This window comes from Arachis stenosperma, chromosome 2 (genome assembly GCF_014773155.1).
Source record: "Arachis stenosperma cultivar V10309 chromosome 2, arast.V10309.gnm1.PFL2, whole genome shotgun sequence".
Lineage (NCBI taxonomy): Eukaryota > Viridiplantae > Streptophyta > Magnoliopsida > Fabales > Fabaceae > Arachis > Arachis stenosperma.
In genome coordinates, this window is record NC_080378.1 from 62,499,729 (window position 1) to 62,527,376 (window position 27,648).

Consider the following 27,648-nt stretch of genomic DNA (forward strand, 5'->3'; position numbering starts at 1 on the left):
ATCCGTCTGAAAATCCGCCTGCAATTACAGACAGAAAATCTGTCTGAAAATCCGTCTGTAATTACAGACGAAAAATTCGTCTGTAAGTTTGTCGCCTTTAGGAAATGGAGGGAGAATTTATAGAGGGAAAATCTGTCGGTAACTAGTAAAAATCCGTCGGTAATTTTCCAACGGAAAAAAAATCCGTCGGTAAATAATTTTCGACGGGGCTTTTACAGAGGGACAAAATCCGTCGGTAATTTTGTCTGTAACCAAAAATCCGTCTGTAATAAAGACTAAATCTGTCTGTATTTATCCATTTTCTAGTTGTGTCTGAAGTCGGAAGGGAGAGAGAAAGGGGTAAGAATTGCGGAGTTCTTAGTAGAGTCGGGGTTATTAGTTACGTTCATTTATTCGATATTGATTAGTAGACGAATAATAGAATACAGTGAAGCAGTAAACAGAAGATAAAGATAGAAAGAGAAAATAGAGAAAAGAGAAAGCAGAACATGAACAGAAGAATACAAGAAAATAAAACACAGATATAGCATACAAGCAGACAAACATAAAGAAATAGATCACACACAAAAAGGAATGCAACAGAGAATGATGCGCAAACTGTAAGAGCCAGAGCTTTTCACATAAAACCATTTTTATAAAAATAATAATTTTAAGTGCCCGAGATAGATTTAAAATTTAGAAGTTTTAATTTGAAAATTTAAAGGTAAAATTTTATTTCAGTGAATTTTTCTGAGTTGGAAAATGTACCTTTTTTCGAAAAATTTTTGTAAAAGTGTGTACTGGCGCTTAAGCTGGCAGTACAGGCTCTAGTCTGTCTAGTATTGCATATTTTGGAAAATAAGATTTTGAAAAGTGATTTATTGTTTTGAAAGGATAAAAATAATTTAGAATTGAAAATCGGGCACTAATCTTAAAGGTTTTGGCTCAAAGTGTGCCAAACAGACCAAAAACGCTAACGGATTGGACCGGGCTCAAACCAGGCCCAAGACCCAACATATATAAGCTCATTAAATGAGTTTTGAGCTCATTTCTTCCCCAAAAAGAAAAGAGGGGCGCAGCTGCTATGAGAGGGGAGGGAGAAGAAAGAGCACTATTCACCCTCACCTTTAATTGTTTGTAACTTGAGCTATGGAACTCCGATTGAGGAGTCGTTTGCGGCCACGCGAAGCTTTCAACGAGCTCTTCCTTTCTATCTAGGTTTTGCTGGTAATATCTCTCAATTCACGCCCCAGTTTTCTGTCCTAAGTTTCTGCACGTTTTTAGGTTGGGGTTTTGAGCAAGTTTTTTGGTTTTGGTTATTTAGGTGATCTCTAGTAGCGGATAATTATTAGAAATTGCTCCAATCTTCTTTGGACAAGGAAAAGTTGCTCATAAACCCTTGTAGTATTGTATGTTGTGGTTTCTAGGTTTTGATTTTGATATATATATATATATATGATGTTAGATTGAGTTTTGGTATTTGTTGGAGTTGGTTGAGGCCTTGGATCAAGCTTGGTGGCTTCGTTTTGGTGTTTGGTGCATTTGGGAATCGACCAATGTATGGTTTCGGTTTTTTTTTATATAATATGTAATGTTTCTGGAAACTTAGGCTAGTTGACCCTAAGATAGGATTGAATGATATTGATGTATGAATTATATGTGAATTGATATTAATTGTTGGGGTATTGGATTATTGTGATTGATGATGATTGTTGGAGATTATTGGTGTTGATGAGTATTGATGGTGATTAGTTATATTGATGAATAATGAGGATTATGGGAATTTAAGGTGATGAGTTAATGTAAAATGTTAATGATGGTTTGGAATGAAGGATATTGATGATTATAATGTTTGATGACATATGTTGATGATGATTTTGGATTTTAAATCTTGTGATTGATGTTGTGTTGAGGTTAGTGTTGGGTAACTAGTATGATAATGATGGGTGGTAAGTGATGGACCTATGTATGAAAATTATTGATGTATAATGTTGTTGTGTAATGTTTGGAAGCTCAATGAATTAGTTGATGAATATGGTATGGAAATGATGAAAATGTGAGTTTTAGGTTGTGGAATGAATTAGAGGATATGTGAATATGGTTTAGGTACACTAGGACTTTTGGGAATGTGGACTAAGTGATTTTGGATTGAGAGTTGTGGCAAAATTGAGTTTTTAGTGTTTTTGGTAAAAACGGATTTTCGGTGAACTTTGATGGATCATGACTTATGCCTCAGTCTTCAAAAATTGTTGAAATTTATTTAGAATTAAAAATCATTGAAAAACCTTCAAATTGATATAAAGTTTGTAAAATTTGAATTTTAATAGAGGAAGTTGTGATCATTCAAAGTTTGGTGTCAAATCTGAAATTCTGCAAAGTTGCATAATTTTGTGAATTCTGGTATGTGCGCACGCACAGCCTTGTGCGCATGCACAGCCCTGTGATTTTTGAACATTTGCACACGCACAGCCTTATGCGTACGCACACACAGGGGAAGGCTTGCGGTTGAGAGCGCTAGCACAACCTGTGCGCGCACATAACCAACGAAGTATTACAACCTGTGCACACGCACAGCCCTGTTGGGAAGGCCAGTCTGTTGAAGGCACTAGCACAGGTTGTGTGAGCGAACAGACATTATGAATTTTGGTACCTCTGCGTACACACATCTCTATGCGTACGCACACTTTTAAAAACTTCTTTCTGGGCGTGTGCACGCACACCCCTGTGTGTACGCACACGCCTTGTTTTTCAAACTTAAGTTTTGTGTTCAACTATTTCACCTTCTCAACAAGATTGTAAGCTTCTGTGACACCATTTTGAGATTCTTGGGCTTATTTTTGGGCATTAAAACATGGGTAAGGTCTTAAGGGTTTTGGTTTGGTATTATGTTGAAAAGTTAGAGAACGGAGGCTTAGGTTTCTGGTGTACTGAGGATGGGTTTAGTGGAGCGCGAAAGAAGAATGGTATATGAATTGAGAAATTGATGAACTAGTGTGTTCAGAATGGAAAGTTATGAATTAGTGATGGTTGTGATGAGTTGAAAACTTGGAAATGAATGATTATGGTTGATGAAATAAGTATGAGTGGAAGTGCGCTATGAGGAGTGGCCTCTGAGATTGAATACATGATTATGATATGCATTGTTATTCGTCGTAGGGGTTGTGGCAGTCTCCCGCCTACGTTCGGATGTGAGGCTTAAAGCTGGGCTTCTCACTCATGTTTATCGCTCAAGAGGAAGGTGGTAGGGCACTCTCCCTCAGAATGTTTTCCCTCTGAAAGGAGAAGGTGGTAAGGCACTTATCCCTCGGAATTTTTTCTCCTAAGCATGGGTTTCTCTCTGATTGCAAGGTGGTAGGGCACTAACCCATGGAATCATACGGCAACCAGAGGAAGGTGGTAGGGTACGCTCCCTCGGAATGTTTCCTTCTAAAAGGAGAAGGTGGTAGGGCACTCATTTCTCAGAATTATTCCTCCTTATGCACAATAGAGAGACTAATCCGGAAGTTGTCGACCGGATTTTCTGTCGAGTTTGGCACAATAACCGACATGTGATATCACAGCCAATAGGACACGCATTCATCATATGCATCTTCTATATGTTTGTTTGCTTTGATTACTTGAGATTGCCTAATTGTATAATATGCCTACTTGCTTCTTGAATTACCTGTTATATATGATTACTACCTGTGTATTACTTGCTTGCATTAATTGTGTTTGTCCAGCGATGAGGAGGCTAGGTAGGCGGTGGCGATGGGATCGCACGGAGGTTAGGTTGGCGAAGGCTGTGAGATACAGCGGTGTGATTAGTATTAGTTAAAAATCTCATAAGTTTAGATAACCCTGTTTAATGTTTATGGTATAAGTTATTTGTTTTATTCCAAGCTTGAATATCCGTATTCGATGCGAAGTTCTAGGATTGCCTTCGGCGTCCCGGGGCCTTACATCTTACATATTGGGCAATGTTACCATACTGAGAACCTCCGGTTCTCATTCCATACTTTGTTGTTGTTTTTCAGATGCAGGTCGTAATTCACCTTGGTGAAATTGCGGACATGGTGACAGAGCGGAGTATGGTTCTTTCCTTGTATATTTCTGTTTTACTTTTGTCATAGTATTCTCTCACCTTTTGTATATTTATCTTTATGGCCTTAGAGGCTTACATGAGAGATAGGTTGTATAAGCTGTTTTATTCTCAAAGACTCTGTATTTTTCTTTTTGGGCTACTCAGTCTAAACTCCGCAGGCAGTGGCTAGTCTTCTTTTGTATGTATGTATGTATGTATGTATGTATGTATGTATGTATGTATATATATTGTATTTAATGAGCTTTAGTGAAAGGTTGTATATATTATGTTTTGTATCCTTTCGTGCCAAATGCGTTTAGTTATCGTGCGCGAACGCTTCACGTATGTAATTCCACATTATGCGACTTTGAGCTTTAATCTTTCATCGGGCTTCTAGAATATATTATTCTTTCTCTATATATATGTATAAGCCTTAGGATTGTCGTAACCTTTGATTAACCTTTGCTTTACGGCTAGAGGTAAGGCTTAGGGTAATTAGGGTGTTACATAAACAATAATGATGCATGTCTAACCCTAGTACAGGCCATGAGCTCATGTGTCAGTTAGCTGCCCTGCCCGCAATCCCAACATTTATCCGGTCACGAGTAATCCATGATTTTCCGAATACGATTTTCCGTTCCTAAATAAATGTGCATATAATAATAGCCGCTCATTTGAGATAGCCTCTGCTTTTTGCAGGAAAATATATATATACTTTGCTCTGCTCTTCTTTGGGGAAGTGGAAAATGGATGTAGGTAACTTAGTTTCCCTACAGAAGCTCTGGGTTTCCTCAAGCAACTAATATACATACAAAAATCTCTTTATTATATTACTCTTATCTTTTTATCTCTTTACTCTACTCTGGTTACTTTGTTCTCTGTGTTTCTATACTCTGCTCTGATTTCTCTGTTTAACGTATGTATTTAAAGCTTATGTAAATTTCGGTATGAATAGTTAGTATGTCCCAAGTATAGGTTCATTAAGTCTATACTGAAACGGTTTAACTTTTTAATACCTAACCGGCTAACCCTAGCCGCAACTCAAGGACTAACTATGTTGCCCTAGTTCGTTCACTAGTCTTTGTTTGTTTTTCTATCATTAAAACTTTACAAACTTTTTCTTTGATTTTTATCTCTTCTTTAACTTTTTATCTTTCCTTTATCTTTTCCTCACTAACATGTTATTACCACTCCCTAAGTGTTTTATGAAGGTAATTATGAGATTTTGCGCTTAAAGTTGTCTTTCTAAAGCTTTTACGAAAAACTGCCTTTTTCGTATTATTTTATTTTTATTAAAATGGTATTTTTAATTAAATAATATTATTTAATATTTTATTATTATTTATTATTTTATTAATATATTTTTGAGATTTACCCTTTCTTACTGTAAAAGTTATATAAATTCACTTTTTACTACCCGTAACTTTTAATATTTCTACTTTAACCACCCTAAGTTTCAGAAATTACCAAATAACCCCAAACACCAAAAATTTTACTTTCTTGCCCTTTTTAAGATCTAAAAGGTGTTCTACAATGTTCTTCATCACACTCAAAGTGTTCTTCGTGTTCTTCATAAATTTTTCAGATTCTTTCTCTATTTTTACCCATTTTTCAGTCTTTTCAACAACCCATTTTTACCATAATTCAAAATAAAATTGCAGCCACTAAAGCCCATATTTTCCCCTTGATTACAACACAAATTCAACCACAATTTAAAGGTTAGGGTTCATTTTTCCTAACTGCCCAAGAACACACGTTCATAGCTTGAATTTCATCAAATTTCATCAAATTTTTACCAAAATTTCAACAAGAATCACTCATATAAACAATTATTTTCAAGCATAACCAAACCATATCATAATCACATAACTCAAATACAATTAATCAAGATTAATGTTAGTAAATCCTACCTTGATTCGATGCTCCAAATCCGGTTACTCTTTGAAGTGTTCTTAAAGCACTTTTCTTCCTAATTAAATCCAATTAAGAACAACTTTAAAACCCAAAATCATCAACTAACCAAAACTTCAACGGCAGCTTAGGAAGGATATCCTCACTTTAAACTTGCTGGAAATTGAAGATCTTTGTCCCATAAGTCAAGCTAAGCAAGAGATCTAAGGAAGAACATCAAGAAAACACATGTTTTAAGCATGCTTCCTTGAAAACTGATGAGCGGATAATTTATACGCTTTTTGGCATTGTTTTTAGGTAGTTTTTAGTAGGATCTAGCTACTTTTAGGGATGTTTTCATTAGTTTTTATGCAAAATTCATATTTCTGGACTTTACTATGAGTTTGTGTGTTTTTCTGTGATTTCAAGTATTTTCTGGCTGAAATTGAGGGACCTGAGCTAAAATCTGATTCAGGCTGAAAAAGGACTGCTGATGCTGTTGGATTCTGACCTTCCTGCACTCGAGATAGATTTTCTGGAGCTACATAACTCCACATGGCGCGCTCTCAACGGCAATGGAAAGTAGACATCCAGAGCTTTCCAGCAATATATAATGGTTCATACTTTGTTCGAGCTTAGACGACGCAAACTGGCGTTCAACACCAGTTCCATGCTGCATTCTGGAGTAAAACGCCATAAACACGTCACGAACCAGAGTTAAATGCCAAAAACACGTTACAACTTGGCGTTTAACCCCAAGAGAAGCCTCTGCACGTGTAAAGCTCAAGCTCAGCCCAAGCACACACCAAAGTGGGCCCCAGAAGTGGATTTCTGCACTTAGACTTATTTCTGTAAACCCTAGTAGCTAGTCTAGTATAAATAGGACATTTTTACTATTGTATTAGACGTCTTTTGATTGATCTTTAATCAGTGTATGCAATTTTAGACCTTCATCGGGGCTGGCCATTCGGCCATGCCTGGACAATCACTTATGTATTTTCAACGGTGGAGTTTCTACACACCATAGATTAAGGGTGTGGAGCTCTGCTGTACCTCGAGTTTTAATGCAATTACTACTATTTTCTATTCAATTCAGCTTATTCTTGTTCTAAGATATTCCCTGCACTTCAACATGATGGATGTGATGATCCGTGACACTCATCATCATCCATCCTTATGAACGCGTGACTAACAACCACTTTCGTTCTACCTTAGACCGAGCGCATATCTCTTGGGTTCTTTAACTAGAACCTTTGTGGTATAAGCTAGAACCCTTTGGCGGCCATTCTTGAGAATCTGGAAAGTCTAAACCTTGTCTGTGGTATTCCGAGTAGGATTCAGGGATTGAATGATTGTGACGAACTTCAAACTCACGATTGTTGGGCGTGGTGACAGACGCAAAAGAATCAATGGATTCTATTCCGACATGATCGAGAATCGACAGATGATTAGCCGTGCTGTGATAAGAGCATTTGGACCATTTTCACTGAGAGGATGGGAAGTATCCATTGACAACGGTGATGCCCTACATACAGCTTGCCATGGAAAGGAGTAAGAAGGATTGGATGAAAGCAGGAGGAAAGCAGAGATTCAGAAGGAACACAACATCTCCATACACTTATCTGAAATTCCTACCAATGAATTACATAAGTATCTCTATCTTTATTGTATGCTTTATTTATTATTATTTTCGAAAACCATTATAACCAATTGAATCCGCCTAACTGAGATTTACTAGATGACCATAGCTTGCTTCATACCAACAATCTCCATGGGATCGACCCTTACTCACATAAGGTTTATTACTTGGACGACCCAGTGCACTTGCTGGTTAATTGTGCGAAGTTGTGACAAAGTGTGATTCACGTTTGAGAGCGCTCCCAAGTTTTTGGCGCCATTGTTGATGATCACAATTTCGTGCACCAAGTTTTTGGCGCCGTTGCCGGGGATTGTTCGAGTTTGGACAACTGACGGTTCATCTTGTTGCTCAGATTAGGTAATTTTCTTTTCAAAAAGTTTTCAAAAATCTTTCAAAAATTTTTTTAATTTTCGTTTTTTTTTTCAAAAAGAAATTTTCGAAAAACCAAAAAAAAAAACAAAAAAATTCATAAAATCATAAAATTCAAAAATATTTTTGTGTTTCTTGTTTGAGTCTAGTGTCAATTTTTAAGTTTGGTGTCAATTGTATTTTTTTAAAACTTTTGGATTTTTCAAAAATTCATGCATGTGTTCTTCATGATCTTCAAGTTGTTCTTGACAATTCTTCTTGTTTGATCTTCATATTTTCTTGTTTTGTGTTTTTTGTTATTTTTCATATGCATTTTTGAATTCATAGTGTCTAAGCATGAAAAATTTCTAAGTTTTGTGTCTTGCATGTTTTCTTTTCTTGAAAATTTTTCAAAAATAAGTCTTGATGTTCATCTTGATCTTCAAAGTGTTCTTGGTGTTCATCTTGACATTCATAGTGTTCTTGCATGCATCATGTGTTTTGATTCATAATTTTCATGTCGTGAGTCATTCTTGTGTTTTTCTCTCTCATCATTAAAAATTCAAAAATAAAAAAATATATATTTTCCTTATTTTACTCAAAATTTCAAAATCTTTGGGTTAACTTAGACAAAAATTTTTAAAATAAGTTGTTTCTTGTTAGTCAAGTCAAGATTTCAATTTTAAAAATCTTATTTTTTCAAAACTTTTTCAAAAATCAAATCCTTTTCATTTTTCTTTTATGATTTTCGAAAATTTAAAAATATTTTTCAAAATTTCATTTCAAATTTTCGAAAACTTTACTAACAATTAATGTGATTGATTCAAAAATTTAAAGTTTGTTACTTTCTTGTTAAGAAATGTTCAATCTTTAAATTCTAGAATCATATCTTTTAGTTTCTTGTTAGTCAAGTAATCAATTTTAATTTTAAAAATTAAATCTTTTTCAAAATATCTTTTCAATCATATCTTTTTCAAAATTGATTTCAAAAATCTTTTCTAACTTCCTATCTTTTCAAAAATTGAATTTCTAATCTTTTTCAACTAACTAGTTGACTTTTTGTTTGTTTTCTATTTCTTATCTTTTTCAAAACCACCTAACTACTTTCCTCTCTCTAATTTTCAAAAATTACCTCCCTCTTTTTCAAAATTCTTTTAATTAACTAATTTTTTCAAATTTTAATTTTAATTGTTTTTCTTCTCTTAATTTTCGAAAATCAGTAACTCTTTTTCAAAATTTATTTTCAAATTTATCCCTCTCTCATCTCTTTCTATTTATTTTATTTATCTACTAACACTTCTCTTCCACTCAAAAATTCGAACCCACTCTTCCCCCTTGTGTTTGGATTCTTACCTTTTCCCTCTTCTATTCTTTTATTCTTCTACTCACATAAAGGAATCTCTATACTGTGACATAGAGGATTCCAAATTTTCTTTGTTTTCTTCTCTTTCATATGAGTAGGAACAAGGAAAAAGGCATTCTTGTTGAAGCTAATCCTGAACCTGAAAGGACTCTGAAGAGGAAACTAAGAGAAGCTAAAATACAACAATCGAGAGACAACCTTACTGAAATTTTCGAACAAGAAAAAGATATGGCAGCCGAACCCAACAACAATAATGCAAGGAGGATGCTTGGTGATTATACTACACCTACTTCCAAATTTGATGGAAGAAGCATCTCAATCCCTGCCATTGGAGCAAACAATTTTGAGCTAAAACCTCAACTAGTTGCTCTAATGCAATAGAACTGCAAGTTTCATGGACTTTCATCAGAAGATCCCTGTCAGTTTTTAACTAAATTCTTGCAGATATGTGAGAGTGTTAAGACTAATGGAGTAGATCCTAAAGTCTACAGGCTCATGCTTTTTCCTTTTGCTTTAAGAGACAAAGCTAGAACATGGTTGGACTCACAACCTAAAGATAGCCTGGACTCCTGGGATAAGCTGGTCACGGCCTTCTTGACTAAGTTCTTTCCTCCTCAAAAGCTGAGCAAGCTTAGAGTGGATGTTCAAACCTTCAAACAGAAAGATGGTGAATCCCTCTATGAAGCTTGGGAAAGATACAAGCAGATGACCAAAAGGTGTCCTTCTGACATGCTTTTAGAGTGGATCATTTTGGATATATTCTATTATGGTCTATCTGAGTTCTCTAAGATGTCACTGGACCATTCTGCAAGTGGATCCATTCACCTAAAGAAAATGCCTGCAGAAGCTCAAGAACTCATTGACATGGTTGCAAATAACCAATTCATGTACACTTCTAAGAGGAATTCTGTGAGTAATGGGACGCCTCAGAGGAAGGGAGTTCTCGAAATTGATGCTCTGAATGCCATATTGGCTCAAAACAAAATGTTGACTCAGCAAGTCAACATGATTTCTCAAAGTCTGAATAGATGGCAAAATGCATCCAACAGTACTAAAGAGGCATCTTCTGAAGAAGAAGCTTATGATCCTAAAAACCCTGCAATGGCAGAGGTGAATTACATGGGTGAACCCTATGGGAACATCTATAACTCCTCATGGAGAAATCATCCAAATTTCTCATGGAAGGAACAACAAAAGCCCCAACAAGGCTTTAATAATGGTGGAAGAAACAGGCTCAGCAATAACAAGCCTTTTCCATCATCTTCTCAGTAACAGACAGAGCATTCTGAGCAGAGCTCTTCTAGCTTAGCAAATATAGTCTCTGATCAATCTAAAGCCACTTTAAGTTTTATGAGTGAAACAAGGTCATCCATCAAAAATTTAGAGGCACAAGTGGACCAGCTGAGTAAAAAAATCACTGAAACTCCTCCTAGTACTCTCCCAAGCAATACTGAAGAGAATCCAAAAAGAGAGTGCAAGGCCATTGACATAATCAAAATGGCCGAACCTAGAGAGGAAGGGGAGGACGTGAATCCCAATGAGGAAGACCTCATGGGATGTCTCCCAGACAAGAAGGAGTTCCCTATTGAGGAACTAAAGGAATCTGAGGCTCATATAGAGACCATAGAGATTCTATTAAACCTCTTTCTGCCATTCATGAGCTCTGAAAACTATTCTTCCTCTGAAGAGGATGAAGATGTAACTGGAGAGCAAATTGCTCAATATCTAGGAGCTATCATGAAGTTGCATGCCAAGTTGTTTGGTAATGAGACTTGGGAAGATGCACCTCCCTTGCTCATTAATGAACTAGATACATAGGTTCAGCAAACTTTACCTCAAAAGAAACAAGATCCTGGTAAATTCTTAATACCCTGTACTATGGGCACCATGACTTTTGAGAAAGCTCTGTGTGACCTGGGGTCAGGTATAAATGTTATGTCACTCTCTGTAATGGAAAAACTAGGGATCTTTGAGGTACAGGCTGCCACATTCTCATTAGAAATGGTAGACAAATCAATAAGACAAGCTTATGAATTGGTAGAGGACGTGTTGGTAAAGGTTAAAGGCCTTTACATCCCTGCTGATTTCATAATCTTAGACACTAGGAAGGAAGAGGATGAATGCATCATCCTTGGAAGACCCTTCCTAGCCACAGCAGGAGCTGTGATTGATGTTAATAGAGGAGAATTAGTCCTTCAATTGAATGGGGACTACCTTGTGTTTAAGGCCCAAGGGTATCCCTCTGTAAACATGAAAAAGAGGCACGATAAGCTTCTCTCAATACAGAGTCAAACAGAGCCCCCACAATCAAACTCTAAGTTTGGTGTTGGGAGGTCCCAACAATGCTCTAAACATATGTGAAGCTCCTTGAGAGCTCACTGTCAAGCTATTAACATTAAAGAAGCGCTTATTGAGAGGCAACCTAATTTTTATATATCTATATTTTTATTATACTTTTATGTCTTATTAGGTTCATGATCATGTGGAGTCACAAAACAAATACTAAAATTAAAAATAGAATAAAAAACAGCAAAAGAAATAGCACACCCTGGAAGAAGAGCTTACTGGCGTTTAAACGCCAGTAAGGAGCATCTGGCTGGCGTTCAACGCCAAAACAGAGCATGAATCTAGCGTTGAACACCAGAAACAAGCAGCATTCTGGCATTTAAACACTAGAATTACACCCTAAGGAGAGCTGGCGTTAAACGCCAGAAACAAGCATGGAACTGGCGTTCAACCCCAGAAATATGCTGCAGACTGGCGTTGAACGCCCAAAACAAGCATAGAGCTGGCATTTAACGCTAGAAACATGCTACAGTCTGGCGTTAAACGCCAGGATTGCACTCAGATGGTGTTTTACACGCCTAATTGGTGCAGGAATCAAAAATCCTTGACACCTCAGGATCTGTGGATCCCACAGGATCCCCACCTACCTCCACTCACCTTCTCTCCTCTTCACACAACCCAATAACACTCTTCCCCAAAAATCTTTCACCAATCACCTCAATCTCTCTTCCCCATCACCTCTTTACCACTCACATCCATCCACTCTTTCCCATAAACCCTACCTACCTTCAAATTCAAAATCTCTTTCCTACCCAAACCCACCTTAAATGACCGAACCTACTACCATCTCCCTCCACTATATAAACCCCTCCATCCTTCTTTATTTTCATGCAACACAACCCTTTCTTCTCCCCCTTGACCAAAACACAAACTTCTCTCCGTCTCCTCTATATCTTCTTTCTCTTCTTCTATTCTTTCTTTTCTTTGCTCGAGGGTGAGCAAAATTCTAAGTTTGGTATGGTAAAAGCATAGATTTTTTCTTTTTCTATAACCATTTATGGCACCTAAGGCCGGAGAAACCTCAAGAAAGAGGAAAGTGAAGACAAAAGCTTCCACCTCCGAGTCATAGGAGATGGAGAGATTCATCTCAAAAGTCCATCAAGACCACTTCTATGAAGTTGTGGCCAAAAAGAAGGTGATCCCTGAGGTCCCTTTCATGCTCAAGAAAAATGTGTATCAAGAGATCCGACATGAGATCCAAAGAAGAGGTTGGGAAGTTCTGACCAAACCCATTCAACAAGTCAGAATCTTAATGGTCCAAGAGTTCTATGCTAATGCATGGATCACTAGGAACCATGATCAAAGTATGAACCCGAATCCAAAGAATTATCTTACAATGGTTCGGGGGAAATGCTTAGATTTCAGTCCGGAAAATGTAAGGTTGGCATTCAATTTGCTTATGATGCAAGAAGATGCACGCCCCTACACTAAAAAGGTCAACTTTGATCAAAGGTTGGACCAAGTCCTTATGGACATATATGTTGAAGGAACTCAATGGAAAAGAGACTCTAAAGGCAAGCCAGTTCAATTGAGAAGACTGGACCTTAAGCCTGTGGCTAGAGGATAGTTGGAGTTCATCCAACGCTCCATCATCCCCACTAGCAACCGATCCAAAGTTACTGTGGATCGAGCCATCATGATCCATAGCATCATGATTAGAGAGGAAGTAGAAGTTCATGAAGTCATCTCTCTTGAATTCTACAAAGTAGCCGAAAAGTCCTCCACTATGACAAGGCTAGCTTTTCCTCATCTTATCTGCCATCTATGCTACTCAGCTGGAGTTGTCATAGAAGGAGACACCCTCATTCAAGAGGACAAGCCCATCACTAAGAAGAGGATGGAGCAAACAAGAGAGACCATCCATGGATCTCAAGAGACGCATGAGGAAGCTCATCATTAAGAAATCCCTGAGATGCCTCAAGGGATGCATTTTCCACCAAACAACTATTGGGAATAACTCAACACTTCTCTAAAAGGATTGAGTCATGATATGAACCAATTAAGGGTGGAACACCAAGAGCACTCCATCATTCTCCATGAGATTAGAGAAGATCAAAGAGCAATGAGGGAGGAGCAACAAAGGCAAGGAAGAGACATAGAAGAGCTCAAGGACATCATTGGTCCTTCAAGAAGAAGGCGCCACCATCACTAAGGTGGACTCATTCCTTAACTTCCTTGTTCTTATCTCTTTGTTTTTCGGTTTTTAAGCTTCATGCTTATCTATGTTTGTGTCTTTACTACATGATCATTAGTGTTTAATCTATGTCTTAAGGCTATGAATAATTCCATGAATCCTTCACCTCTCTTAAATGAAAAATGTTTTTAATACAAAATAACAAGAAGTACATGAGTTTCGAATTCATCCTTGAAATTAGTTTAATTATATTGATGTGGTGACAATACTTTTTGTTTTCTGAATGAATGCTTAAACAGTGCATATTTTTTATCTTGTTGTTTATGAATGTTAAAATTGTTAGCTCTTGAAAGAATGATGAAAAAGAGAAATGTTATTGATAATCTGAAAAATCATAAAATTGATTCTTGAAGCAAGAAAAAGCAGTGAAGAACAAAGCTTGCGAAAAAAAGTAGCGAAAAAATTATATAGAAAGAAAAAAAAGAAAAAGCAAGCAGAAAAAGCCAATAGCCCTTAAAACCAAAAGGAAAGGGTAAAAAGGATCCAAGGCTTTGAGCATCAGTGGATAGGAGGGCCCAAGGAAATAAAATCCAGGCCTAAGCGGCTAAATCAAGCTGTCCCTAACCATGTGCTTGTGGCATGCAGGTCCAAGTGAAAAGCTTGAGACTGAGTGGTTAAAGTCGTGATCCAAACCAAAAAGAGTGTGCTTAAGAGCTCTGGACACCCCTAACTGGGGACTTTAGCAAAGCTGACTCACAATCTGAAAAGGTTCACCCAATCATGTGTCTGTGGCATTTATGTATCCGGTGGTAATACTGGAAAACAAAGTGCTTAGGGCCACGACCAAGACTCATAAAAGTAGTTGTGTTCAAGAATCAACATACTTAACTAGGAGAATCAATAACACTATCTGAACTCTGAGTTCCTATAGATGTCAATCATTCTAAACTTCAAAGGATAAAGTGAGATGCCAAAACTGTTCAGAAGCAAAAAGCTACAAGTCCCGCTCATCTAATTAGAACAAATATTCATTGATATTTTGGGATTTATATTATATTCTCTTCTTTTCATCCTATTTGATTTTCAGTTGCTTGGGGACAAGCAACAATTTAAGTTTAGTGTTGTGATGAGCGGATAATTTATACGCTTTTTGGCATTGTTTTTAGGTAGTTTTTAGTAGGATCTAGCTACTTTTAGGGATGTTTTCATTAGTTTTTATGCAAAATTCACATTTCTAGACTTTAATATGAGTTTGTGTGTTTTTCTGTGATTTCAGGTATTTTCTGGCTGAAATTGAGGGACCTGAGCAAAAATCTGATTCAGGCTGAAAAATGACTGCTGATGCTGTTGGATTCTGACCTCCCTGCACTCGAGATGAATTTTCTGGAGCTACAGAACTCCAAATGGCACGCTCTTAATAGCGTTGGAAAGTAGACATCTAGAGCTTTCCAGCAATATATAATGGTCCATACTTTTTTTGAGCTTAGACGACGCAAACTGGCATTCAACGCCAGTTCCATGCTGTATTCTGGAGTAAAACGCCAGAAACACGTCACAAACCAGAGTTAAACGCCAAAAACACGTTACAACTTGGCGTTTAACCGCAAGAGAAGCCTTTGCACGTGTAAAGCTCAAGCTCAACCCAAGCACACACCAAAGTGGGCCCCGGAAGTGGATTTCTGCACTTAGACTTATTTCTGTAAACCCTAGTAGCTAGTCTAGTATAAATAGGACTTTTTTACTATTGTATTAGAAGTCTTTTGATTGATTTTTAATAGTGTATGCGATTTTAGACCTTCATGGGGGCTGGCCATTCGGCCGTGCCTGGACCATCACTTATGTATTTTCAACGGTAGAGTTTCTATACACCATAGATTAAGGGTGTGGAGCTCTGCTATACCTCGAGTTTTAATGTAATTACTACTATTTTCTATTCAATTCAGCTTATTCTTGTTCTAAAATATTCGCTGCACTTCAACATGATGGATGTGATGATCCGTGACACTCATCATCATCCATCCTTATGAACGCGTGACTGACAACCACTTCCGTTCTACCTTAGACCGAGCGCATATCTATTGGGTTCCTTAACCAGAATCTTCATGGTATAAGCTAGAACCCTTTGGCGGCCATTCTTGACAATCCGGAAAGTCTAAACCTTGTCTGTGGTATTCCGAAGGATTCAGGGATTGAATGACTGTGAGGAACTTCAAACTTGCGATTGTTGGGCGTGGTGACTGACGCAAAAGAATCAATGGATTCTATTCCGACATGATCGAGAACCGACAGATGATTAGCCGTGCTGTGACAAGAGCATTTGGACCATTTTCACTGAGAGGATGGGAAGTAGCCATTGACAACAGTGATGTCCTACATACAGCTTGCCATGGAAAGGAGTAAGAAGGATTGAATGAAAGCAGTAGAAAACCAGAGATTCAGAAGGAACACAACATCTCCATACACTTATCTGAAATTACTACCAATGAATTACATAAGTTTCTCTATCTTTATTTTATGCTTTATTTATTATTATTTTCGAAAACCATTATAACCAATTGAATCTGCCTAACTGAGATTTACTAGATGATCATAGCTTGCTTCATACCAACAATCTCCATGGGATCGACTCTTACTCACGTAAGGTTTATTACTTGGACGACCCAGTGCACTTGCTGGTTAGTTGTGCGAAGTTGTGACAAAGTGTGATTCATGTTTGAGAGCGCTACCAAGTTTTTGGTGCCATTATTGATGTTCACAATTTTGTGCACCACAAACCGAATTCAAAGGGGAAAGGGACAGCCGTCTAACCTTATTTCCAGCCTTGATAAGTTACATGGATATGTAGAGGAAGAAGAGAGGATCATTTTGGTGTAATCAGAGTTTTGATTTGAGTTTTAGTTCAGAAGAAATCAAGTTTTGAAGATTTGGAACTAAGAACTTTTCTCTCTTTTTCTCTCTTCCTATTTTCGGCCACAAGGAGGAAATGGACCAGCCTTGGGGGTCTTGGGGGTGTAGGGTGAGTTGTGATTGGTTGGCTTGGAGGTGGGTTAAAATAATATTAAAATATCTCAGGTGTATAACTACTAAAAATAGATGTATCGAAACACTCGTAAAAATATCTCTAAAAATTCTTTTCTGAGCTACTAGCATAAATGACAGTAGTAACGTATTTAATATGAGAATAAAACATATATGATGAGGCCTTAGCATTGCTAAAGTCATCAGAGAGTGCTGGTGCTAAACTGCACCAGTAAACTTTGAACTCGATTAAACCGATTTTCCTGTTTTCAACTAAAACAGACTAGGTAATCTTATAATATATCATTCAAGAAGCTTCTAATACTAATATGATGATAATATTATGCTATTATCTTTTTTTTCTCATGAATCAAGTTTGGTTTGTCAAACTGAGACTATTTACGGAAACCAGAATCAAAACTCCTAACCGATATGGTTTAAAAACAAGGTTCTTCGTGATTGCGTTGTCGAGCTTGCCCAAAAAGAGCTCCTAGCTTGAAGATGACATAATGAAAATGAGGATCAAGATGCTTGATGATACATCAGAGGTGTTCGCTTTACTGATCTTCCAGAGAAATCCGTATCTTTAGAAAAGATCTCGCGTACTCGAAAAATGGGGTTGTTATAAGGATCAAGCCCATGAGCCATACCATAAAGTTATGGGAAAGGGTGATAGAACAGAGGTTGAGAAAAGAGACACAAGTAACAGAGAACGAATTTAGATTTATGCCAGGCAGATCCACTACCGAAGCGATATACCTGTTAAAAATGATGATAGAGAGGTATCGTAGTAATAAAAGGGATCTATATATGGTGTTTATTAATTTGAAAAAAAAGCGTACGATAGGGTGTCAATGGAGATCTTATGGAAGGTTATAGAAAAGAGGAAAGTAAAGATCACATATATTCGTGCAATTAAAGACATGTATGATGGGGTTACAACTAGTGTGAAGACCCAAAGTGATGAGACGGAGGAATTTCCTATTGGTATAGGATTACTCCAAGGATCATCCTTATATCCATACCTTTTCACATTAGTCTTGGAAGTACTCACAGAGCACATCCAAGAGCCTGTGTCATGGTGTATGCTTTTTGCTGATAATATTGTTCTTATGGGAGAGTCAATGAAAGACTAAAATAAGAAGTTGGACTTATGGAGAGAAGCTTTAGAAGTGTATAGTCTGCGCATAATCCGTAACAAGATAGAATATATGGAATGTAAGTTCGGTATGAGAAGGGAAAACCCCAATATAGAGGTGAAGATTGGAGAAAACATCCTACGAAAAGTTAAAAGTTTTAAGTATCTTGGGTGCATCATATAGGATAATGGAGAGATTGAACAGGATATAAATTGTAACAACCCTAGTTTTTGAAAATTAAATAATTAGTTATTTGTGGTTTATTTTATTTGCTGATAATTTTATTTTAAGAAAATTATTTTACTAAAGCTAATTAAATAGAGTTTCATCATAATTGGAGTTTAATTTGATTAGAATTTTTATATAATCTTTATTAGATATTTGGTATGATTGAAATTATAAGTTTGATAATTGAAAAATAAGAAGAATTGTATAATTTAATTTAAATAAATTCTATTTTAAATAAATTATGTTATTAATTTGAACTCTTAGGAATTAATTTACTAGAAATGATTAGATTAATTTTTATAAATACTTTATGTTTAAGTCAGTTAATATTTATGCACAATTTTTATCATAATTAGTTATTTTATAAATTGAAATTAAAGTTCTGGAGATAGAAAAATAATGAACAGTCAATATATTGAGTTTAAATTATATTTTATAAAAATGTGATTAATATGTTTATCTTATAATTTAAATTAAAAAATAATTGATTGAACTTAGTAATATGTTAATAAATAATGTTACTAAATATTTTTAATAGGGTATATTTGATTTTAAAATTATCCTACCCTCTAATTTTATCAAAATATCTATTCATATCTATCTATATTCTTTTATAAAATCCTAATTTCTAACCCTAATTCCCAAATCAAACTTAGAAACCCTAATTTCCCAAATTGAAAACCCTAAGTTCCTAATCAGAAACACTAACCTACCCATTTTCTTCTCCCTTCAGCCGCCGAACCCCACCCCCTTTCTTCCTAAACATAACGCTGAAATGGAATCAGACAGGGAGAGAGAGAGAAAATCAGAGTGTGATCCAAGCAGCCACCGTTCAGTCACCAAAGCCGCCGCTAGGGGTTCTTTGCCGTCACCGTCGTTGTCATCCATGCGAGCTGCAGCGCTGTGTAGTCCAGCCGTCGTGACCTGAGCCCACATCACTGTCGCCTCGGCTGTTCCCACCGCCGTTGGATCCGTCGCGCGCGTCACCGTCTGAGGAGCCACCGCCGTCCTTGCTCGTCATCTCCCTTGGAGTCATTGCTGTTCATGCTCCGTCGTTGCTGCCCTTCCATAGAGACGTGTCGCCATCGCTGAGTGATGGAGGAAGAGGATGCACGAGAGGAGCCGCTGCTGCTGGGTTGCTGTTCTGCCACCGTCACTGTCACGTGATGGAGGAGGAAATTGCTCTACCACCATCCGAGCTTGCAGTTGCAGTTGCCCATATTGCTGCCGCAGCTTCTTCGTTCTGTTATTACTTTCTAATTGTTATGCCCTCGGCGCTGCCACTAGAAGTTTGTCAGGGTTAGTTAGAGCTACCGTTCTGATTCTGCCGCAGCTTGTTCAGGGTTCCTGCTCATCCCTGTTCTCTGTTCAGCCTTCACCAGAGTGCTGTCATTGGAGAAACACCACTGAAACTGGGCCAGATTCACCGGTAATGCCACTTATTGTGGTTGCTGCTGTTCTGATCTCTGTGGGTTTCGACATTGAGGTAGGGGATTTATTTTTAAAGTTAAACGTTTTTAATTTAGAATGCCTACAAAGTTATTTGGATAAGTGCAAATGGTTAAGAATTTCTTAATTGACAAGAATAACTTGAAATGCATTTGAAATTAGTTAGTTGTTGTGATTATTCTGAGCTGTGATTGAATTTAGATGCTGTTGTGAACAAAGATTTAGTATAATTTATTAAATTGAAATATGTCGAGTTAATTATTGAAAAGCTGTCGTATGGATAATTGATGAACTGAGTTGGGATTGTTGCTGTGAATGTAATTGGTTTTGTTGATATGAGAAACTAATTGATAGAAATAAGCTTGGTTTAAGGTTGTGAAATTTGGATTAAGTTTGATGATGTTTTAGTGTTTCAATTGGAGTATTGAATTCAGGTTATGGCTGTGAATATTTTTGGGCCTTGTTGTGAGTGTCTGAAGCTGTAATTGATATTGGTTTTCCTGATTTTGATGGAATTGTTGAAAAGTTCTGATTCTATGTGATTATACTGAATTAGTTGAGTTGTGCGGCTGTATTCTGGTTATTGAGAGTAAGTTCTTGTTGTTGTTTTTAGTTATCTGATGTATCGGAATGGCTGTGAAATTGACTTGTAGCTGGTTGGAATTGGTTAAAATGTGGCTGCAAATGGTGATTCATTTAATGTTACTTATTAAATTGAAATATGATGAGTTAACTATTAAATGAAATGTATTTGAGAAAAGTTAGTTGTGGTGATTGTTCTGAGTTATGACTGAAGTTGGATGCGGATGTGAATTGAGTTTGGGTTATTGTTGTGATATAGACTGGCTTCATTGTCATAATGATGACATTTACTTTGATTTGAGGCTGTGATTGTTATTGATTTTCTGATTATTTTAGAATTGCTAGAAATTCCAACTTTAGTTGATTATGTCAAGTTGGTTATTATTGTTGATTTAAGTTTAACTATAGTTGACTTTGAAAATCTATAACTAATTCTATGATGATCGGAATTGCGTGGGACCAAGTCTGGATTAAGCTTGGGAATATAGGAAGCTGGACTGGTGAATTTGGGACTTTTTCATTAAGTTTATGATTTATGATGAATTTTTGAATTATGGATGTCAAATCTGATTTTCTGCAGAATGTTTAACACAGCAGCAACTTGTTTCCTCTATTAGAAATTCTCCAGTTTGAATTTTGAAGTGAAACCAATTTTAAATGAAACTTTAGTCTTACCACTTTAATTTCATAAAAATTCAGAATTTGTGGAGTTGTGGTTTTAAAGATATGGATTTTTAAAGTAAGATGTATTATGTAGTAAAAATCAGGTTCTGTTTTCTATGTCAGTAACTTTGAAACTTTATAATTTTTAATTCTAAAGTGATATTGAGATGCAATCAATTGGAGGTGAAAGTTGAGTATGTTTAGCATATATTATTTAAATTTCAGGATATGTTTATTGACATTTAAACAGAATTCTGCAGGAAACTACTCAACTTCCGAGTTACATAACTCCTTCATTAAAAATGATATTGACCTGGAATTAATTGGAAACGAATCCTGAATGAGTGAGGTTGAACCATATAAATTTTTAAATTCATTGGATTTAACTTGGATTTTATATTGAATTTTGAATATCATATGCTGCTGCTATTTTTCTGGTTTTACGTACTGCAGAACAGTCATGGTTTTTCTGCTATTTCTAATGCTAGAGAAATCAGAAAATTATGATCTTTGGTTTGTTAGAAAGCTTATTTCAAGATGAACGTCTGGACATAAAGTTTGCGCAATTCTGAGTTTATTTGCTATATTAAAAATAGAAAAGAAGATAGTGTGTTGAGGATGTCTTAGTGACAGTTGTAAGTTTATTAAATTAAAGATGAACCTTAGTGTTATATGGCTGATTTAATGTTAAAATTTGCTTGATTCTGAATTGATGTGATGCTGGAAAGGTTGAGAAGAGTTTGGTAAATTATTTGGTTTGGACCCGTAAGGGTGGTTATGTCCTATTTTCAGAAGAGATCATATCCGAATTTTTATAAAAGTATAAGGACTTAATCAAAATCAATATTTAAAGCTTATTTAATGATAAAAACTTCAATGATTCTTTTAAGAAGAAATTATTTGGTATACGAGATTGTTGGCAAAGGCGTGGGTCTTGTCCCGCTTGCGTATTTGCAATTATGAAAGAAAAAGGAAAGATGTAAAGTTTGTATAGTATGATTGAACAGAGAAAGAAAGTGGTACTGCATAAGAATGTGAAAGTGATGATGAATAATGAGAATGATAATGAATGATGGTAATGAGAATGATTATGTGATGATTTGCCGCATTGAGGCAGCCAGATAGATAGTGGTGCGACCACTGAGAATGCTTTCCTGCGGTACAGATCTATATTTTAATTCTGTAAGGCAGAGGGGTTATTTTCTGCTACAGAAGTACCGTGACCACCTGTTCCATTTCTGTAGTGGCAGAGGGGTTATTTCTTGTATACAGAAGGTGTGTCGGCGTACATCCTGCAGTGGCAGATGTGTTATTTCCTGCGTGCAGTGGACCCTATGGTGGCAGAGGGTTATTTCCTGTACACAGGGGTATAGCCAATAGGAAAGCCTTATCTAGACAGAGGTTGCTGGATAACGTCGGGAGCGGGTTAGTAACCGACAGATGAGCTCATTACCTGCACTAGGGCTAGACATGCATCATCCTTGTTTGTGCATTTGCATTTGATTGTGTTGCTTATCTTTTTCCCTTGTGATTGTACTATTTGTCTTGATGACTTGCTTGTGTGTTTGATTGAATATCTTTGTTGAAGCTGTGAACTTAGTAAAGTATTGAGGAGTGATATTCGTGAATTTTGGTTCGGCTATATTACTTATGTTGCTGGTTTATTTAGTTATTGCAATGATTGAGCGATGCTGTTTGTGGCTTATAAATTGTTAATGTGACCAATTTTATATTTTAGAATTTATTTTGAGTTTAGAGATTTTGAAAGAGGTAATTAACTAGCTAAAGTAAAACCAAGAGTAGTATTTTCAAAAAGTTTTGATAAAAATGTAGTTTCCTTGAGTATGTAAGTATTTGCATGTTAATCATTACTTTTACGGTATTTCCATTTCCTACTGAGAACGTGTGGTTTGTTCTCACCCCATAAATTTCCACCCTTTCAGTGACACAGGTTCGAAGACTCAGTTTGAAGCTGTAGGCGATTGTTAGACCTTATCTATGAGTTTTGTTTATGAGTTAAGTTTCTTTCATAGAGTTCCTCGCCTTTGTAGCTTTAGTTTTTATTTCATGCAGAGGGATAGGAGTTGTATCTGAATTTTATTTAAATTCTCTTGTATAATGTTTATTATTATTAATAAGTTTATGCTTATTATTACTTGGTGATGTTTGCTATGTGATTTTAATTAATAAAAATAATTTTTTTGGAATTTTCTATAAAACTAAATCGCGATATCGAACTACAGGCTCAATAGTAAATAGTTAATAAAGGAAAGCAGGTTGGTAACACCTTACTTTCGGTACGATCATGACGTTCTGGAAGTTGGGTCGTTGCATAAATCATAGGATCCAAGCAGATTGGTCAAAATGGCGGAATGCATCTGGTTTTATATGCGACAAAAAAGTGAATTTAAAACTTAAAGGTAAATTCTATTGCACTGCTATAAGACCGGCTATGCTTTATAGTACGGAGTGTTGGGCAGTCAAAAGCGAGCACAAACATAAGTTGAGTGTGCCAAAAATGAAGATATTGAGATGGATGAGTGGTCATACGCAATTGGATAAAATAAGGAACGAAGGTATAAGGGAGAGAGTTAGAGTAGCATCCATTGTGGAAAAGATGGTAGAATCGTGTCTCAAGTGATTTGGACATGTGAGAAGAAGACTAACATAACACCCAGTCAGGAGAGTGGATGAGATGAAAGATGGACAAGGGGTAAAAGGTAGAAGAAGACCTAAGAAGACCATCGATGAGGTGGTCAAACGAGACCTACATGTAAACGATCTCTCTGTAGACATGATATATGACAGAGCTCAATGACATCGTTTGATTCATATAACCAACTCCACTTATATATATATATATATATATATTGTCCTTACTATCAAAATTTTTAGATCTTACTGCCTAGTTATAATATTATTCTTCAAGTATTATATATGTATTACTCTTTTTAAGTGTTATTATTTCACCACCTTTTATTTATAATTATAATTATAGTAAAAAATTTTGTGTGATAAGGTGTTACAAAATCCACCGATAGAAATTAACCTATAGAAATTAAACTTCGACGCAATTTACTTTCTTCTCCCGCCCTTCTTCCCTACTTCGTTCATCTGATCCAAACAAAGCCCGAGAGAATTCCATTTTGGTTAAGTTTCCTAAATGTATATGGTATGTATATAGATATCTCTATTCATACATATATATGTCTTATTTTATATAAATTATACTTAATATAGCATATAGCTATACATCAGGCTTTTTTGGTTCAGCTATATATCATATATCCCTAACAAAAAAAAAAAAAAAAAACCGTTCAAAATGTAGTTTTCACATCCAAACCATGTTTGTTAAATGTTTAATGTGTTATTATAAGTATATATCCCTCAACGTCAGCAACAAATTAGTGTAAACGAAAACAAAATCAACAACTGTCCCCGTTCCCCACCTGCTTTGCGATCTAATTATGGAATTAATTAGTGATTCCATTGTTGTAACTAGTGAACATTTACTATATATGTCGGAATTGCTCAAGGTTAATCTTGCAAAATATTGCGAGATTCTAACAAGGTTAGTCTTGCAAGCTAGCTTTGCCAAAACAACAACTCCTAATATAGAGAAATCACAATAACAGAATTTGTTGTATCATCACCGAAATTGATGGCTCCAAATTAAGCCTTGAAACCTCTTCAATTTTTCCCCTCCCATTCTCAGCTCATTCGCCTTCATGTTATAACAAAACCTGTAAATAAAAAAAACCCAACAAGAACCTCACCTTCATATCCTTTCATCATCTCCAAGGTTAAAGCAATAGAAAAACCTCTTTTAAAGCCTCAAAACATTTAATACACATCATCTCAATTCTCTCATATTGTAATCTCGACATTACATGTCTAACATATTGCCATCTTTCCAGCTTCTAGAACTCAATGTCATATCCGCGCAAGACCTAGCCCTGGTGGGCCGATCCATGCGAAGCTACGCAGTCGCATGGATTGACCCTGACCGCAAACTTTCCACTAGGGTGGATTCCCATGGTGGGGTTAATCCAACATGGAATGACAAATTTGTCTTTCGTGTCGACGAAGATTTTTTGTATGACGAAGAGGCTGTAATAACGATAGACATCTACGCTATACATTGGTTTAAAGATATTCACGTAGGCACCGCCCACGTGCTAGCAGCTGAACATATGCCACCTCCCACCACCACTCGTCCGTACCATAACACCCACAAAAATGCGGGTATGCAGTTTGTAGGTCTGCAAGTTCATCGACCCTCGGGTCGCCCCAAAGGAATATTAAATGTTGGTGTGGCTGTTCTTGATAGCACAATGAGGAGCATGCCTCTCTACAACCCCACAGCCGTTGGATACCACCATGATGACATGGACATTGATCAGCTCAACCTTCAACAAGACCCTACGAAACCCAAGCCCGAGCTTCGGCGCACCAAGAGCGACACAAGCTCGATGATTGGGCCGGAAGCCGTGGCTCACGAGAAGCGAACCAAGGTTAAAAAGGGGAAAGCGAGTTCCGTGGTCACGGCATCTGAGGTAAGCCTCAAGAGTAAGAAAAAGGGTGGCTCTACTTTGAGTGGATCGGATGTTAGGCCCAAGTCAAGGAAGGGTAAATCTGAGAAAGTGAAAAAAGCTAGCAAGCTTCAACGTTCTCCTGAACCCAACATCACAAACAATAACTACATTGGCACCCCGCAAAGGAAGGGTGCTGGATATGAAGTTAATCAATCACCAAATCCGCAATATTGGAATTCTCCCGCTATGGCTTATAATAATATCAACAGAGGTGGCGTCCGAGCCACTCCATTGCATGGAGCCACCCCATTGCATGCATATGCAGCAATGAATGCAGCTATGGAATACGGTACCCCGTACAGATCCGATTTGGGCCGGCCCATGATGACAGACTCAGAATTGGGCCCATCAGCCTCTGAGGTTGCGGCAGCCGTTGCGAGACAGCCGGTGGAGGAGGGGGACACTTCTACAGTTGGAGGGTGGAGCTTGGACGAAAGCGTTGAGGGGTTGAAGCCGAGGGTGGAGAGGTGGCGGACGGAGTTACCGACAGTGTACGACAACGGTGGAGACATTACTTCGACCCACTTCACAAAGTCCAAGAAAGACAACCATTCACGTAGACACACAGATGGTGATGATGAGGGCTTGTTCTCTTGCTTTAGTGTTATTTGTGGCGTTGAGTGTTCCATTGTTTGCGGTGGTGATCGGAAGAAAAAGAAGAAGAATCGTCGGCGTCGAGCTCAGTCCGCAGATGATGCAAGCTTTCTATGAGAAGGTTTTAGGACTTCGGTTGCACTACATGCTCGTTGGTTCAACGTGAATGGATAAATGGGAATGGTCTTAAATGTGTAATTTCTGTATCATTATTATTCTTTTAATGTTTACCGAATTTGTTTATTAATATAATACTCTTTCTCAAACTTGAATTTCTGATATAAAGAATTTGAAATTCCCTTTTGAAATATATTTGGTTTGGTTTAATATTTCACTTTTAATTCAATGAGTAAGATTTCCCTATAAAGTAGCATAAAGTAAGTTTAATTCGATGGTCATTTTCCTTAATACTAATTAATGTATACGTAGATCTATGTCTATATATCTTTATATTTTACACAATAAAAAAAATATCACTAATGGGTCATAATCTTTTGATTAGCGAGTGATATATATATATATATATATATACTGATTCTCTTCTCTTTCTAAATGTTTAGGATCAATAATTTTTTTAAAAATATCCGAAATTCTTTCAATCCTATTCTAATCATAAATCGACAAGAAAATGATATCGAAGAATCAGAGAAAAAAAATCCCAGAAGTTCAGATTAAAGTATTATATAGTATTGTCTTCTGCGGCTTATAAAATCAGTTGTTGCATATGTTTGTGATGGATGAATAAGATGAAAGTTTTAACCTTTATTTAGTGTTGAGGGATTTACAAGAAGAAAAAAATAGTACGGGTACAATTCTGGTGAAAGAAGAAAAAAGAGTTCAATTTTGTATAAATTTTGATGAACAGATTAAAATTTTGATGAATACCATTATTTTATGAATTTTGATGATCGATTAAAATGTATTATATCAACCACCCCCTCATCAATCATCATTGAAACCATCAAAATGTATTCAATTTTTATCTGGATCATGGATGTAGTTTGCTATTTATTATTATTCTTATTTTTATTTTTTTTTGTTGATTCTTCTAGTGTTTCATCTCTTGTTTTTAATTTTTAATTATTTTTGAATGTGTTTCCATACAAATTAAAATAAATATAAGAGAGAAGTGCTATTTTGGTTATATAGAGGTGCTACACTATATGCAAATTGAAATGAATATAAGTGAGTCTTTTAACTTTTTTTGGGCAATATCTTTTAGTGGGAATTGTGCTAATTATTCTGTCAAAAGTGGATCTTTAAACTTTCTATGTATGATCATGATGCATTTGTGACTTGTTTGAGATATGGAAAGGCTTATACGCATGATTTTTACATATTTTAAAACTTTTATGATTGTAAAAAATATTAGAAATAACGACTTAGAATTGGTATAAGATTTTTAAAATAGAAAAAAATTAGGTCGTTAAGCGATTGCTAAGTTGTTTAGGTGGTCGATTTTAACGACCAACGAAAATGGTCGCTGATACTGATTTAGTGACTGATAATATTTTTCTTCGACGAGAATGAAATTGGTTGCTAAAATCAATCGCTATTTTTTAATTTGGCGACCAATTTAACAACCAAAATAAAAAATTAGTCTTTAGTGTTTTTTATA

At 36.4% G+C, this 27,648-nt stretch overlaps 2 protein-coding genes and 1 non-coding gene across 3 annotated transcripts; 2 read left to right on the forward strand and 1 right to left on the reverse strand.

The window, feature by feature from the left end:
- Positions 1-9,909: 9,909 nt before the first annotated feature.
- LOC130964914 (small nucleolar RNA R71) lies at positions 9,910-10,017 on the reverse strand. Its single transcript, XR_009080979.1, has one exon. It is a non-coding gene; the product is annotated as a small nucleolar RNA R71 (small nucleolar RNA).
- Positions 10,018-18,809: 8,792 nt separating this feature from the next.
- On the forward strand, positions 18,810-23,018 carry LOC130960437 (uncharacterized). The gene is made up of 2 exons (XM_057885833.1): positions 18,810-19,633; positions 22,785-23,018. Exons 1-2 carry the CDS (start codon positions 19,256-19,258, stop codon positions 22,785-22,787), a joined length of 381 nt encoding a protein of 126 aa, XP_057741816.1. The 5' UTR covers positions 18,810-19,255; the 3' UTR covers positions 22,788-23,018.
- A 1,713-nt stretch (positions 23,019-24,731) lies between these two features.
- Positions 24,732-26,147, forward strand: LOC130962932 (uncharacterized). Its single transcript, XM_057889088.1, has one exon. It carries the CDS (start codon positions 24,732-24,734, stop codon positions 26,145-26,147), a length of 1,416 nt encoding a protein of 471 aa, XP_057745071.1.
- Positions 26,148-27,648: the final 1,501 nt, after the last annotated feature.